This window comes from Lissotriton vulgaris, chromosome 2_1, assembly GCF_964263255.1.
Source record: "Lissotriton vulgaris chromosome 2_1, aLisVul1.2, whole genome shotgun sequence".
Taxonomy (NCBI): Eukaryota; Metazoa; Chordata; class Amphibia; order Caudata; family Salamandridae; genus Lissotriton; species Lissotriton vulgaris.
The window spans coordinates 1,457,476,178-1,457,493,075 of record NC_141687.1 but is presented as its reverse complement, the minus strand read 5'-3'; the positions used below and the strand labels follow the sequence as shown (position 1 = coordinate 1,457,493,075).

At 42.3% G+C, this 16,898-nt stretch overlaps 1 protein-coding gene across 1 annotated transcript in view; it reads right to left on the bottom strand.

The window, feature by feature from the left end:
- The window catches only part of LOC147732751 (roundabout homolog 2-like), a 1,033,034-nt gene that overhangs the window by 71,924 nt on the left and 944,212 nt on the right, over window positions 1-16,898 (bottom strand). Inside the window, exons 22-23 of the mRNA XM_086957318.1 lie at window positions 3,790-3,937; window positions 2,366-2,596 (exon numbers count right to left, since the gene is read on the bottom strand). Coding sequence (XP_086813444.1) covers window positions 2,366-2,596; window positions 3,790-3,937 — 379 coding nt within the window. The remainder of the gene's footprint in view (window positions 1-2,365; window positions 2,597-3,789; window positions 3,938-16,898) is intronic.

Sequence of the window (16,898 nt, the reverse complement as noted above, 5' to 3'; positions counted from 1 at the left end):
TAAGCTCTTGATATGATGTAGTATCATCAGGAGGAGAGGGCTTGGCAGAGTATAAATCTGGATCTGCATCCCCTGTGGGGCCTATGTCATAATCCGCCCATGGGTCCGGTGGTGGTGGTTCACCATAAGTGTCATCATCCCCACCATCTGGGTCTATCTTTGGAGATCCCTGAGCTGTAATATTTTAGGATTCTGCGGTGAGTGAGATACAGAACGTTGAGGTGGTGGTATTTGAGATCGAGAAGTAGGGTGCTGAAGACTGGTAGTCTTGTCCTAGTTCTTTTTCTTCATAGGTAGTGGCAAATCACGGACTTCTTGAATAGAAGTTTGCCTTGTAGCAAAAGGCACTGGCACAGTCTTTGTAATAACGCGGCCAGTAGCCAGATGAATATGGATCCGTTTTTGTTTCAGATCAAGTCTCTCTTGCAATGTTTCCAAAATAGTCTCTGTGAGTATAGTTGGAGGCGATTTTGATTTTGGTACATAAGATTTCGGAGCCGAACGACTTTTAATTTTCAGACCCGGAGTGGTTGGAGCCAAAGAGGTGGAATTTTGGCTCTGTGCAGCACAGGAAGGCTTTATACTTGCTGTCAGTGCCGAGGGCGGGGCAGATGAGACTGAATCTCGGTTCAGACCATGCTCTGATGGTAGTGGCGGCCTAGAAGCCTTTTGTTCGGTGGAAACTGATAGTTGTAGTGTGGACAGGGGAGGAGTTTGAGTACTCATGGCATCTTGACCTGGCACCAGGTCGTGGGATTCCAAATCAATCTCCAATTGGTAGTTCGAATCTCTAACCAAAAAATGTCCCTCTTCTTCAGCCCAGAGGCATCGCGTTTTTCCTCTTCATGTTCAATATATACCAGTCAGAAGATATTGGGCATGTGCTCTATTTCATGTCTCTGCATTTCTCTGTGTCTTGCCAGACGGTTCTGCAACCTCTTTTTTGATCGAAACATCTAACAAGCCTCACAATTTTCTTCTCTGTGCACTGGAAATAAGCACAGATTGCAGACCATGTGAAGGTCAGTCTTTGGGTACTTTGAATAGCACTGGCGGAAGAATCGAAATGAAGGCAGTTACCTCAGCAGAGTATCATCGATGGAGTCAAGTGAGAGTAAATGTAGCTCAAATAGGCAGGTCCAAAGGCCCAAATAAGAACGTGCCGACCTGATGAATGAGAGCCTTCAGGACTTTGATATACGAGGAAGGAAAATGCAAAACAATACAGATGAGGGTAGAGTGGATTATGTAAGGAAAGGATCCCAAAAACTGTCTCGAACCGGAAGGCAGTAATACACGCCCAAACCCGGAGGCGAACAGAAAACAATCTAACAATGGAGTTGATGCTCATGTGCACTATTACCAAGAGGAAGTGTCACTTTAGCTCGTGACTCGAAAGACTTCTTTGAAGAAAAACAACTTGCATACATCTCGACCCAACATTAGATGGCAAGAGCATGCAAATCATGTGTATCTACAGCCACACATTCCTCAAAGAGATATTTCTCCTTGTCACGCCTCCCCTGGGAAGGCTTAGCATTCTGAGACATTCGCAGGACTACCAATATTGATAAATCTGGGAATGTTTCAGAATCCATGGGTGGATGCATGGGAATACCCATGCTCCACCCATGGGAGTCTCCCCGGGGCAGGGGAACTCAAGGCAGGGACTTGCACTGCTTTGCATTACTCCAGACTAACCAAGCTATGCAGGGCCATGCAAGGTAGCCCTTTGTATAGCATTACATGTTACTTAACCAACAACAATTAGCATTAACACGCCACCAATTTAATATTCTTTTGTTGTGCAGGGGAGTCTTGCAAAAGTGAAACTATGCCAGTGCATTGACAGGTTACCTGATTAACAATACTACTGGCTAGTCTCAACACACCGGTTGTGACAATCCCAATCCTGAAAATGCGTCACTGGGGCTAAATCCCTAACTTGTGCAACTAAATGTACCACACCACAACTCAGAAATCTCTGTGCTACCAGAAACCTCTTGCTCAACCACACTTCATCAAGATATGAGATCCTGATGTATGAGAAGATCTAGGCAACCTGTGGAACCCTTTTTCATATTCATAAAAGAGAAGATCCTTCCACCTGCTCTTTCAGCACACAAGTGTCTCGGTATGCTTTATGACTTGCTCCATCAGAGATTTTATTTCCTACATGAACATTATCAGCAAAATGTAAAACTCAATTAAATCATAACAGAATTGTTGTTGCTATATCCTTCAGCAGTTTTACTGCTACAGACAGGTATGAATACAAATCTATCTTTTTGATCCTCTTTTGTCTCTTTAAAAAACAATGAAACTTTTAACCATACAATGGGTCAAAACGAGAAGAAAATTCTACCTTGGGACGAACGGAATATCAAATTGGTGAAGCATCTGGATCGCCTCAGATGCCTGTATCTCCTCACGAGGAGAAGTTATAAGTGTTGCTGTTGATTGCTTCCCATAAGAATTGGCAGGTGATGATGCCCCGACAGGTGGTGAAGGAAGGGGTGGACTGTCCTCCTCCTGAATATTTTCCATCAGGTGGGTCCATTCTGGCAGTGGAGGACACCACCTTTCTGAGTCAGACCTACAAACATGGGCGAAGGAGTGCAATATGCAATAGTTTATCATCACTCTAGATTAGTGGTCATGGTGCACTATGTGCATACATCAAAGCTTCATTGACAAAGATATGTTGTTGGCTCATTAATTGATAAGCATTTCCTATCATGGTTCAATCTTGTGACAAAAGCTCATAGAAAATAACTAATCACAGCTGTGTCATGGTTCATTTAACTTTTTTCGGTTTTCTTCAATACTTAACATTTTACTTGTTCAATTCCTTCATTTCCATGATATACGAGAACATTTCAATGTGACATTGAATGAATTATTTATTTAGCTTTAACAATAAGGTCCTGATTAAGACATAGTCAGAAAATCTGATCCCCGGAGAAACTATTTTGTTCTGGAGCCAGGTACAATAATTTCTGCACCCTACCAATTTTAACCAAGCACATATCGGTATCTCAAACCCCCTGCTATATACTGGAAGAATATGCAAGTAAAGTAACATAATAGGTATGTTTTTATAATTTTGAAAAGCAAAATTCGAAAGAGGTGCATTTTTAGCACAACCATTACATTCTGAATTCTGGGATGCCGTTTTTAACAGGTAATACAACCCGCTCCGTGGCACTTTTAATCAGGGCCTTAGTGTATAGATCTTTCATTTTCAATTGTGTTTATTTATAAATCTTCAGATGTAAACTATGCTGATAATTCAAGACACACCAGCCTTCATTACAAGTGGGCCTCATGGAGGTGAGGTATTTACCACGCCCGGTAAATACCATTGCCCAGACTAAGAAATTTACTGTGTGATGTAAATATTTCCTATTCGAAGTTATCACTTGGAAGAGACTTTTTTCCCCATTACAAAATAATTAAGTTCCTCTGCTAAGGAATGAAAGAATGAAAGTCCAATTTAGTAACAGATCAAGCGCGCAGGTGTAAATATCAGCAGATGGTAAACACAAATCCCCCTGTACAATTGGCTTAACAACCTACCTCTATACATACCAAGTGAGGCCAGAGGCTTCTGTTTTCATCACCATGGCAAAGGCGGCAATGATCCATATCACAATAATTATAATGAAAGATTTCCCTCAGACCTTTTGCCATCTGCATTGTGTCGAAAGGAGATCCCTGTTGACTAGCACACTACTGATAGCTTGTCTCTTGAAACTAATTGTGCACATTTGCTTCTTGGGTACTTACGCAGTCTCCAGTTTATCACTGTATTTGTCGTCCTCTTGGTATAAGCTCGGCTCATTGGCAGGAGGTGGCTGTGGGAGATTCTCTGTCCAGTTTGGTAAAGGAGTTTTAAATGTCGTCCTCAATGACCTTTGTTTGGCAATTTTAGCAACTAAAGAAAAGAAATTGAAAAAATGATTTTCCTAATAAAAGCATGTCTCTGTAAATTGTTGACAGTTTGGGAGAAACCGTAATCCCAACATCCACTCGACAAATGAGCTATTTTACACATTGGGGAAGAGGGGGCAGCACAGACCACTGACACCATGGTTGTGTGAAAAAAGGCCGCTTTATTGAAACATGTGCACATTACAACATAACCTGGGCCTTTTGCCTTGCAAAACTATAACTTTACTATACATCTTCAATCACCTATGAGAAGCTACCCCCACCCCTAAAATAACCAATCCCCCATAACAACTTCAAAACTCAATGACATACTTGCTTCAGAGCTGATCACATGTAAGTGGGACCTCTACAATCCCTTCCCTTTTCTTACCTCAACTACTCTTTGAACCTTATTCAACTTCCTACCTAACCTTGAACTTCCTATGCCGTCCAGGCATGAAATTCCTACCCGTTCCTCTTCAGGCTGAACTGCCGCTGACAAACAATAAACTTCTGTAAATCATGGCAACTTCTCATACAACAATTAATACTCCTGAATCAAGCGACAACCAAACATAGCTTCCCATGTGAACCTGTACCAACAAAACAAATCAGGAAAGAGAAATTGAAAACCCCCAAAAAATAACCCCCCCTACCCCACAAAGGCTTAGATTAGGGATGGGAGGGAGAGAAAAAAAAGGTCCTGCCTCTGAACCAGTTACAGTGCTATCACAAAATGGTGGCTGGCACATAGAATGGCATCCCCCTATATATGTTGGACTTCCTACGTAGCCCACAAATAACCCAAAACCATTGTGCAGTCCTAAGGACTGCACCACTTACCCAAAAAACCTGGGCCAAGACCTCTCTGTGGTCGGCTGCCCCCCAAATCCCAACTCGGGAAGATGGGGCAGACGACTGACGCCAGGGTTGTGTGAAAAAGGCCACGTAATTGAAACAGGTGCACATTACAACATAACCTTGGTCTTTTGCCTTACTAAACTATAACCTCACTGTATATCTTTAATCACCTATGATAAACTACCCCCACCCCTAAATTAACCCCCCTCATAACAACTTCAAACCTTAATAACACATGTTTCCCTTTTTACTATTTCAACTGCCCTTTGAACCTCATTGAACTTTCTACCCAACCTTGAACTTCCTATGTCGTCCAGGCGTGAACTTCCTACCCACTCCCCTTCAGCTGGAACTGCTGCTGAAAAACAATAAACTTCTGTAAATCATATCAACTTCAAATCAAACCACCACATAAAGACAGGCTGGGAAGGGGGGACAACCTCTTACCTCCTTCCATGCACTGCCCCCTCTAACCCTAGCCCTCACCGTAGCTTAAGGGAAATGTCTACGTTCACTCAATGCCTAATGCTTTGGCAAAAGCCAACTTCACATGGTGCAGGCCGTGCTGAATCCCCATAAATGACAGATGCACACCGTCCCCTCCGAAAATGTCAACATCCTTGTAACAGAGATCAGAATGTTCTTTTCTGTCTAGCCCTCTGTCCCTGCAGAAGCCTCACATCTTATTTAATTTCTTTCTTGCCATGTCTATCACAGACGGTTTGACCACTGTGTGCCACACTCTCCTGGGAATACATTTTAGTCCACATATTGGAACAACCTGCTCTAAGCTGTGAATCTCCTTTAGATTTGCTTTCATAATATTAATAAGCGCTATGCCTTTTTGGACCACCATGTCATTTTCCACCAAATGAAGAATTAGCACATCTGGATATTTCCTGCTCATTTAAATATTGTTCAGACACTGATTGAGTTTCTTTCACTGCATACTCCCTTTCCCTACCGACTTGATAGAGTATAATATTTTGTAGAAACCTAAATTCATGCCCTAGCTTTCTGCTCCATCCAATTCACGAAGGAGTGGACCACAATCCATGTTTTCATTCCTCCCACCTGGGGACCAGGAACAGAACCTGAAAAAGAAACAAAACTGGCAACAGCTTAAAAGCTGTAAAGGGCTTGCCATCATCGCGTCTAAACATCCTCCCCCTAATTTCCACCCCAGCCCCAAATCCTTCGCCCAGCGGACTGGACAAATGTCCGTCGATGAGTAATACTTCAAGAGCACAGCTTTCCCTTCTCCCCTTTGGTCGGTCTTGGACTTGCACAATCAAACATGTATCCCATTATCCCTGAAAAACATCCTCCCAGACCAAACCTCTACTACCCCTAGCCCCTAGTAACTCCAGTACACGAAAAGTCCCAAAGATGATCCAGGTCATGATGGGCAAAAACAACACGCCTCCCTATACCCCAAGCACATCTCCGTAAGTGATTGAATAATTTTATCCAATATCTCCAAAGTCAGGGGTTGATGTATCCTACCCCTAGGCCCCGATTCTCTCGCCCATCCTTCTACAATTCCCTTTCCCGGTTCTCCCACTGAGGGGGCATTGCCCCATAGCAGCTTGCCCAGGAAGGCAATGACCCACAATTTCCCTGAAATGGCCACCCTCAACTGACCCTTCTCTCTGAAGGAGAGTAGTTTTTTAAAAATATATCTTTATTGACATTTTGATATATTTTCATCAGTGCCGGCTCCTCCATAGGGGGCGTTGCACCACTGCTTTCTCACAGTGCGAGAAGCAGAAACATAAAATGGTAAAACTACCATTTTATGTTTCTGCTTCTCACACTGCGAGAAAGCAGAAGTGCCTGGTTGTGGGCGGGAGGTCCTGTTTGAGGGTGGAGGGGAGTGGCTAGCCCACTGTTGTGGGCCCTGACTGCTTTGGTCGGCCCTGGGGCAGATCAAAAAAGTCATGCACACACTCCCTTTTCTCTATGTAGGCTGCATGCAGCCTACATAGAGAAAAGGGCCTCCGATTAGGTGGGGGCGCTGTGTGCCTGCACCGCATCAATCACAACGCTACTTAGGTGACTATAGCACACAGATGGCACTGTCTGTAACACAATAGAGCATGGCAGGCATACAACATGTAAGGCATGCAGTGGTAGAGTATCTAAAGAAACACGCAGTATGCGTCACAGAAGTCAGCTATTAAAGTATACACACACGGGGAGGTGACTAACATACTACAGGCAATGTGTGGAACACGTATGAAGAAGAAAACAAGATTCCCTTGACCCAGCAATCAAAAAATAGTTTGAATACAGTGGTTACCAATACACTAAAATATTGAATACTATGTTCTATATGTTACAATAGCACTTTAATGTTAAAAATGTTTTGTACAAATTTCATTGTATACAAGATAAAAACCGCCTACGGCTGCATAATTACAACAAAATAAAACAAATCCTTACTTGATCCATTAAAAACATATAATTCACATGAAAAGTGATTACTAACACATAGCAATTATGACCAGCATAATCGAGACAGACACAGATGTAAGACACAATACTTGTCAAATAAAAATGTACATCAAATCAGATTCAAAGACACTATGGGTAATACAATGATTCAATCTGTATTTAACACGTTTGTGTCTGTCCTTTAGATTGTACTCTAAACAGTGTCAACGCGTTTCGATGGCTTCCAGCTTATCACACTATCTTTGTCAAGACACATTTTTCTTTCTCTGTATAATTTCAATTGCTTTGTTACTCTCCTCCCTAAGTAAAAAAGATATATATATAAAATAATAAACAAATTTATACATGTTGAATTTAACAGAACGGTTCATTACCCTATCCTGTGCCCTAATTTCTTAGCATTATATGTACATATATCAATGAGTATTCAAAAGACATGATTTACTTTTGACAGAGATGTTAATTAACCCCTTTTATTGCCCTGGGTTTTTACCATCCCCCCGCATTAGTTATTCAAAAGAGATAATCCTCACGCGATGGTTATATTTCGCCTGCATTCTGGTTGGGTTAAGTCAAAAATGAAAGGCAAAGTTTGCTATTGAATACCTTGTTTCTCTGGATTTGTATATTCCTCCTTCAATCATTTATTAAATTTCTTAGGCGTGATATGTTGCTTTTTCTAATGCAAAAAACGAGAGCACATAGAGCAAATCCTTTGTTAAACTCTATTACTACCCTTGTTCATATGTAGCCAAGTGACCCCTAATGAGTCTTAGTTATCACTGTATAAGAGCTGTGCCCTTTAGATCCCACTTTAATTGTCTCACCTTGTTTTTAAAAATATTCCAAGGTGTTCCAAAGGCTCTGTTTGTTATTAATGGTAATAAAATCTGGCTCTCTGCCTATGTCGCACACGTGTATAATTTGTGGATTCAGCGCTTTGCAACTCTAGGAGAGATGTGTAATATCCTATCAATAACTCTCACATCCACCCACTACTAGCAACTTCGAATACACAACTTCCTATTTTTACCTTTGGCTGACGTACGCTCGTATTCCACCTGTTTCACTTTGGTGGATTCCGAGTATTGTAGCCGCATGGCTGTTTGACCTTGGGTTTTAAATCCCTCTTCTGGGTCATGCAGCTTCAAAGGAAACCACAGAAAGAAAGATATCAAAGGGCTGCTCCAGATTCGACTATTATGGGTTTCTAACTCATAGGTACCCCCCGTGCTAAATGTCGGCAGCCGCCTTAACTTAAGAATGACAATATTGTCTCAAACGTCCGAGTGTCGGGTCACGAAAAAATCAGCCAAATACTCGAATATTTGCCTTGTTTTTAACTTACGTGAAACGTTAACTGATTGGTTGCCATTTTCACACAGTCCCCGCCTCTCTATTCTATGCAGGCGCTCATTTCTAGTTTGTTTATCCGATCTCATAGTATCGTTATTCCTATTGGCTAATGCTCTCACGTGATCTTTGCCTTGTTGCTCTGATCTAAATACTTTCTTATGATAGCTTTATGGAGTCATGTGGTGTTGCATCGTAAATTCCAATCCAACTTTATTGTTCCCGTTCCCATGGTGACACTGTTCATGGTGCAATAATAACTATGTGCACAATCTGTCTTCAGTTGGCCTTATATATTGCACTTCAATCCCACTTTTTATGCACCACCCGATAGAAGTGCTAGTATGCATTAACCTATAAATTTATACCTTAAGTATTCTCTCCTCGTTTATTTAAGATTTCTCTAAAGGTATAATGGACTACGTTAAACTCTGTCCCTACTTAACATCAAGTATGGTGACTGCATCTTGGAAAAACCACTATTACGAAAAAACCTATTGTTGCTCCCTACTTCCTTGTGTAAGGAGTCATACCATGCGGACCATGGTGATTCCGGTAGGGTGTCCGATCCTATGTCACATACCCACTATTCCTCTTGACTTTAGCTTCCTCTATTTTAATTGGCGAACTCATTAGCAATGATTCACAACTACTTCATAAAACCTGGGCACAAACACCATTGTATCAGTAAACTTTACAGTATATCAGGCTCGGCCCTTCTAGTATTGCATGATATATTTGACTATTTTCTTCTCATTTTTTCTAATGTGTAGTGGACCTCTTTTCCTTAAGAGAGTTATTTATTGATTGATTATTACCCCTTCAGTCTAGGTCTGTATAATTCTGACCAGTCTTCCCTGGAATTGATACCTTTCTCCACTGTGTTCAGATAGCACATGAACCATTGTTCCCTATCAACATGGATACATTAAAAACGTTTGGATTCTCTGAAGATCAGTTCAACAGACTAATAAACCAGAATCCAGTTAGTGGGAATTCAAAAGGGCTTAATAATACAAGCCACGAACAACTAGTGAAGATTTTAAATCTCAAAAAGAAACAAAAAATACGGACAGAACTACACGCCGAATTTTTAATAGACTATTTAAAGGCAGGCGTAAACCCAATGGGTTTGCAAGTAAGAAACGAACCTGGGCTATTTGTAGAAAATCTTAAATTTATCGAAACATGGACGCATAAAGCCAGCCGGTGCAGCCGTGATTGGCTGATTCTCATTATAGAGACAGCTCAAGAACTAATAGAAGTAGAGAAACTAGAGAAAGAGGGTCTAGAAACACATCTAAAACGAAATCCAGGACTATAAGATGCCAAGAAAAAAATAGAGGAGTTGGAGGCAGAAACAGAAAGCTACAAGGAATATTCAACAAACAAAAAAATTAAGAAATTTAAGAAGGATGTAGAAAGGTATAGTGTGGAGTGGGTCTACCCATATGTCAAAAGAGATTACTTTGAAAATAAGAGAGAACAGAGGTGGGAGAAACCTCAATTTCTGAGACTACTGTACTCCAGAGGAGGCAATAAACGTATAACCTTCGCGGAGACCTCTGGCTCCAGTATCGATGAGGATCAGGGAGGAGCGCAGGGAAACAGGGGAGGTCCGTCATTGGAGCGTGAGCCTTTTTTAGGGAGACGCAAAACTCGAGGACAGCGGGGTTTCAGAGGTTACAACCGACAGGAACCCATGCGGAACCATGAACCTCAGAATGGAAGACAGGAATACCTAGCCATGAGGAACAAATAGTATTGGAGATGAAAGAACTTCCCATAATAAATTTATCCCAAAGAACACTAAATAAGGAAGAACAAGAGGTGGTACAGAGAGGGTTTAGCTTTGCCCCCACAACTGAACAAAACATGTTTGAATTAGAAAGTGATCTCAGAAACTTTTTTAGAAAAATACATTTGAATAGGTTCTTTGAAGACAGAACATATGAATCAATGAATGAATGAATACAAATTTCTATTGCGCATGGCTACCCTAGAGCATCCCAGCGCATTTAGGACAGGAGAACATACCAATACTCAAGGAAAGAGAAAGGTCTTCAGCAATTTCCTGAAAAGGAGATGGTTAGGTTCCAGGGAGATGGGATTTGGGAGCCGATTCCACAAATTTGCGGCATGAAAGGCGAAACGTCGGACACCCGTGCGTGCCAGACGAATCCTGGGAACCGTCAAAAGATTTTTGTTATTAGATCTAAGTGTCCTAGGAGCCTGATAGGGTTGCAGCATAGGCATGATCACCGGGGGGCCATTACCGGTGATCGACTTATGCACAGTGCACATGGCCTTAAACCAAATTCTTTGTTGCACTGGAAGCCAGTGCAGCTGACAAAGGGCCGACCTAGCAGAGGCCTGCCTCTGGACATTCATCAGAAGTCGGGCAGCACAATTCTGAACCATTTGTAAAACATTGATAGTCCCCTGAGGAGCACCCAAGTAGACCGCATTGGCGTAATCAAGCCTTGACAGAATGAGGGCCTGCACCAGCAGCCGCCTAGCATCAAAAGGAAGGAGTGGCAGAATCTTCCTAATCAGTCTGATTAGGCCATAGCAAGTAGCGGCCACTTTGCGTGATTGTACAGAGAGACTAAGATTGGAGTCCAGCCATACACCCAAACTCTTGATTTGTTACTTGGGCAAAGGGGGTGTGCCGAAACAACTAGGCCACCACGGGTCTAAGTTCGGGGGGGCTGTATGTCCAAGTAACATGATTTCCGTTTTGGATCCATTCAATTTGAGGAAGGAAAGAATCATCCACTTGGCTACTTTGGTCAGACACGAGGTAAGATTCTTATCACTCGTGCCACTTTTGCTGAGCGACACCACCAGCTGGGTATCGTCAGCATACGTGACCAGCTGGACCCCCCAAGGAAGCACAATGTCTGCCAGGGGCCGCATATAGATGGTGAACATTGTGGGGCTGAAATAGGATCCCTGGGGGACACCATACTGTAAGGGGGTCTGTTGTGAAAGAGCCTCCTCTTCAAAGACCATGAAGGATCTATCAGTGAGAAAAGACTGCAGCCACTTGAGAGCAGTCCCCGCCACTCCCACATCCCTCAGTCTTTGGATCAAAATGCGGTGATTTACCATATCAAAGGCTGCGCTGAGATCTAATAGAATAATCGCAGCGCAGCCTCCGGTATCCACAATTTTCCTCGCCTCTTCCATCACAGCAATGAGGGCCGTCTCCAAGCCCTGCTTACTACGGAATACCGTCTGAGTGGGATGTAGAGCATTATTATTCTACCACCGCCTAATGCGTCAGGCTTTAAACCTAAGTCCACTTTTACACCTAGCTTGGCCCAAATTGATAAAAATTTAGAGATTTTGAAAAGGTGGTAGAAATGGAAATCAAGAATATGAGAAAGACAGTGCATCAGAATTTTAACAACAATGTATCAAAAGAACAGAGAAAAGCACTAATAACCCTACAGGATTGTGATCAATTAATCATATAACCGGCTGATAAAGGCGGTGGCGTGGTGATATTTGATACAACCAACTATGAAGATTAGATGAGAGAACTCCTCAATGTGAAGGAACATTACCGGCGTATTAGATTCACAGAAGTTGGAAAGTTAAGGAAAGAGGTTGAAGCCCTTCTTAATGCAGGAAAAGAGGAATGCTGGATTTACAAAAAATTACTCAACCCACCAATGAGGCCGATAGTGAGCAGTATCGGTTTCACATTGGAACCATTAAGCAGGTATGTGGATTTTTTCTTAAAACCAATAGTAAGGAGACAGAGGTCTTACCTTAAGGACACTGCTCATGCAATATCGATTTTTGAAGGTCAGGGCTTCAATAGGGTGACCCAGCTATTGGTCACCCTTGATATTGAAGCCCTGTGCACTAACATCTCCCAAGATAACACAATTGAGGTTATCTCTGCCATTTTGGAGGGCGAAGACCTTAACTGCGGTAATAAAGATTTTATCATGTCCTGCAATAGAATGGTTCTTAAAAACAATATATTCCTGTTTAAGGATGAGCTTTACCAGCAAACTAAGAGGACCAGTATGGGGGCCACTTGTGCCCCAGTCTGGCCTGTTTGTACGTGGGAGACTTTGAACAATGGCACATTTTTAATGAGATTGCCCCTTCCGTTGAGAACATTACCTACTGGCACCGTTTCATAGATGACATTATCTTCATATGGAACGGTTGCCAACACAGTCTTGACAGAATTCCTCGAGTGGATCAATTTGGGTGATTCAAATTTAAAATTCACAGCCCATTACAGTGACTCCAGTGTAGAGTTCTTAGACATCATAATTAAAAATGCGGAGGAGGAATTACAGGTGGAGCTCTACAACAAGCCCACTGACAAGAATTCTCTCTTACAATATACTAGCAATCATTCCCACTCGCAGAAAGACAATATTCCCTTTGGGGAATTCTTAAGACTGCAAAGAAATTGTACGATGATAGCGGACTTTTATCATCATGCAGAATGTATGAAAAAGAAATTGAAGGCAAGAGGCTATCCAAACAAATTGATTACAAATTCTCTAAAAAGAGCAAGATTTTATGATAGGGAGAGCTTGTTAGACCCCAATAAAGTCAAAAAGAATGTAGCATCAAGAAGATTGGTATTCGTAACATAATACTCACATATAAGCAACCAAATTACAAATATTGTCAACAGGAATTGGAAAATCATCAACTATGGCACTGACACACAATTGCAGAAACCCCTCTTTTCATTTAGAAGAAATAAAACTAGTTAGAACTTACAAGACAATGGGAGAAAGACAAAGCATCATGAGGGGTGATGCAGCAAAAGGCAACAACAAATGTGGAACATGTTCTATATGTCCACAAAGCCTAGAAGGCAAAAATGTTACTTTTGCTGGGACAAATCTGACTGCCACAACATTAAATAACTGCTGAAGCAAGAATGTGGTCTATCTCCTAATATGTCCATGTGGACTATGGATACGTGGTCGAGACGGACAGAGAACTCCGCACTCGTGTCCTAGAGCACAAATAAGCCATCAGAATAAATAAGGCAAATGCCCCACTGACAGATCACTTTCATAACAAGAACCATGACTGTATTGAGTTCCAATGGTTTGTCCTAGAAAAGATTGTAACAAACTCAGATCTGCCAACGGTAGAACACCGAGTGATAAAGGGGGAGCTAGTACATTTAAGACTGGCCCCCGGCAGAGTAGAATAGACTATATTCTTGTCAGCCTGAGTCTGTGGAGGTATTTGCAGGATATGCAAATTATAGACAGAGTAGAGAGTGATCATAATCCCTTATCGGTCAAAATATCTTATTGGGAACCACCAGCTGCGTCAGAAAGGGTGTCTGATGTCGCTACCCAGGTGGACGTCGTTATCACTAACGATATGCGCCACGTCCGCTGGACTAAAGTCGCAGTCAATCAGGAGAACGTAGAATTTATAGCTGGTAAGCTTATTCAGGCAACAAATGATTTGAAGGGGGCAGTGAGTGAGGAGCGTCCCATTATTGGAAACGATAGTGTAACCAGGATACATGAGGCTTTTTTTAAGGACCTACGAACAGTGTTTGTCAAGCCTTCCCTAAAAAGTGGTTCTTGTAAACAATTCTCCCCACGCTGGTATTCAGTGGATTGCAGGCAGGCTCGCCTGGAGCTAGGTAGAGCCCTTAAAAATGGCTCGAGTATAGATGTTCGTGAAGCTAGGGCAGCGTATAAATCGGCCATTTATAAATCCAAGCGTTTGTGGGATGAGCAGAGGTGGGCAGACCTGCAGGAAGCAGGACAACATAAAGACCCTCGAAAGTTCTGGAACATCTATAGGACTGGTATGGATAGTAACATTGATAAACCACAGAACTGGGTTCCGCAGGACAAATGGGTATCCCATTTTAAACCTCAGTTTGCGATGGCAGCAGGGCAAGATTCCTCTGCAAAGGTGTCCTCTACACCTTTTTTTGAGGATCCTTTTACCCTGGGGGACGTTCAGCTGGCACTAGATAACGTTGTTCCTGGTAGAGCGCCAGGAATAGACGGTATCCCAGCTGATTTATTCTTACAGGATAGGGATTCTTGGGGACCATATATATTACTATTGGCAAATGCAGTGGCAAGGGGGGCATCGGTCCCCTTCTCATGGAAGGGGGCCGAAATAATTCCAGTCTACAAGAAGGGGGACAAATCCCAGCCTGGAAATTATCGACCAATCAGTTTGATCGACACTACCCAGAAGATCATTGGTAGGCTTATTTTAAATAAGGTTCAGGACTGGGAAAGGGAGCATAGCATTTTGTCTCACTTGCAGGCTGGTTTTCGAACTTGCGTTAGCACGGTCGACCAAGTTATGCATTTCACTATGCTATACTGGAAGACCGTCCTAATTGGCAAAGGCAGCCTCTATGCCGCCTTTATAGATTTAAGGGCAGCATTCGATTTGGTCCCTCGCCATACACTATGGAAAGTACTTAATGAAATGGGAATGCCAGGGGAACTTTTGTCTTTAATAAGTAAGCTCCATCAGGAGACCTTTGCACAGATTAGGTGGGGTGGTCCTGGTAATGTTAGACCACAGTTCCCGGTAGAAACAGGTGTCCGCCAAGGTTGTGTCCTGGCACCAACACTATTTTCTTTATATATAAATGATGTTGCAAAAATGTTAATTGATTCTAATGTTGATGCTCCCATTCTCGCTGGAGGTAAAATCCCCATATTAATGTTTGCAGACGATTGTCTTATAGTTTCTAAAACCCCGAGCAGGTTACAGAAGGCTCTGACAATTTTCGAGGATTTCTGTGTCGCCCGTGGTTTGGAAGTTAATGTTCTCAAATCTAAGTACATGTCTTTTAATGCTCCTAAAGCCAACAGGGGTATTGTCCATATGAGTAGCGGCCCACTTGAGAAGGTACAGGCATTTAGCTATTTGGGTATCTGTATTCAACAGGACTTGTCCTGGAGGCAACAGATTGATTTGGCCACCCTGAAGCACCGACAACTTTCAGGAGCTTTGACTATAGAGCATTCTAGGTCCTTGACCAAACCAATAAGTCCAGTGTTAGCGGTTTACAATGGCAAGGTAGTTAGTTCTACTCTTTATGGTGTGGAAATGTGGGGAAATGAAAGGCTAAAGGGGATGACTGTTTCCGAAAACACATTTCTCAGGAAACTAATAAGGTCACCACAAAGTACCCCATTAAATCCCCTGTTTTATGACATGGGTGTATCACCAATAGCCCTAATCGCATCTTTGCGCCCTATATTATATTGGCGGCGTATCTGGACTACACCGGAACTGGAAACATACACCAGTGGGCTGCTGGACGTGATAAATAGCGACGGTTCCCGGAAAGTTAAATGGCTGGGACACATTCAAAATCCTTTGATTGAGCTAGGACTAGGCGAACTGTGGAAGGACCCATTGCACGCCAGGTTCCCACCGAAGAAGACGCTAAAGACTTTGTATTGGAACTTGGTGGCTACAAAGATTGTTAGTACTACTCCTTCACAATCTCTTACAGGTCTATTCTTAGAAATCAAAGATTGTCCCAAGCTTGAGGACTTCTGGGATGTCATTACGAAACCTCTTGACCGCAAGCTCTACTTTCAGTTAAGAGTGGGAAGTCTACCTATAAGGGCATTCTCAAATAGATGGTCCTGTGGGGGCAAGGTGGCTTGTCCAGCTTGCACAGATGTTACTGAAACTGTTGGCCATCTTCTGTTCGAGTGCCCATTGTATGCAGCGCCGAGACTGAAGTGGCTAAAACCGATGTGTAGGTCATTGGGAACAAGGAAAGGAATGTTTGCAGTTAGACTTATCCGGACCAGTCCTAATATGTCTGTGTATATAGCCGTGGCCAACTTTTTAGGATGAGCATGGTCGATTAGAGCCCGACTCTTGAAAGAATAACACATTACATAAAGTCGCAGGCCAAGCACCCCTGTTGAGAGTAATATTTTGCACATTTGTACAGTTTTTGTAATGATTTTACCTATTTATTCATGAAATTTATAGTTTGATTTTATAATGGTTTTATACTGGTTTTAATACTAAAGGTTTACACATGTACTTTTATGTATTGAACTTGCTTTTATGACAATTGTCGAATAAAGCTGACTTGACTTGACTTGACTTGTAACAAATAGAAGGGGAGGGGATCTGGATCAGAAGAGGAAGAAAAGGGAACAATGGTTCATGTGCTATTTGAACACAGTGGAGGAAGGTCTCAATTCCAGGGAAGACTGGGTCATAATTATACAGACATAGACTGAAGGGGTAATAATCAATCAATAAATAACTCTCTTAAG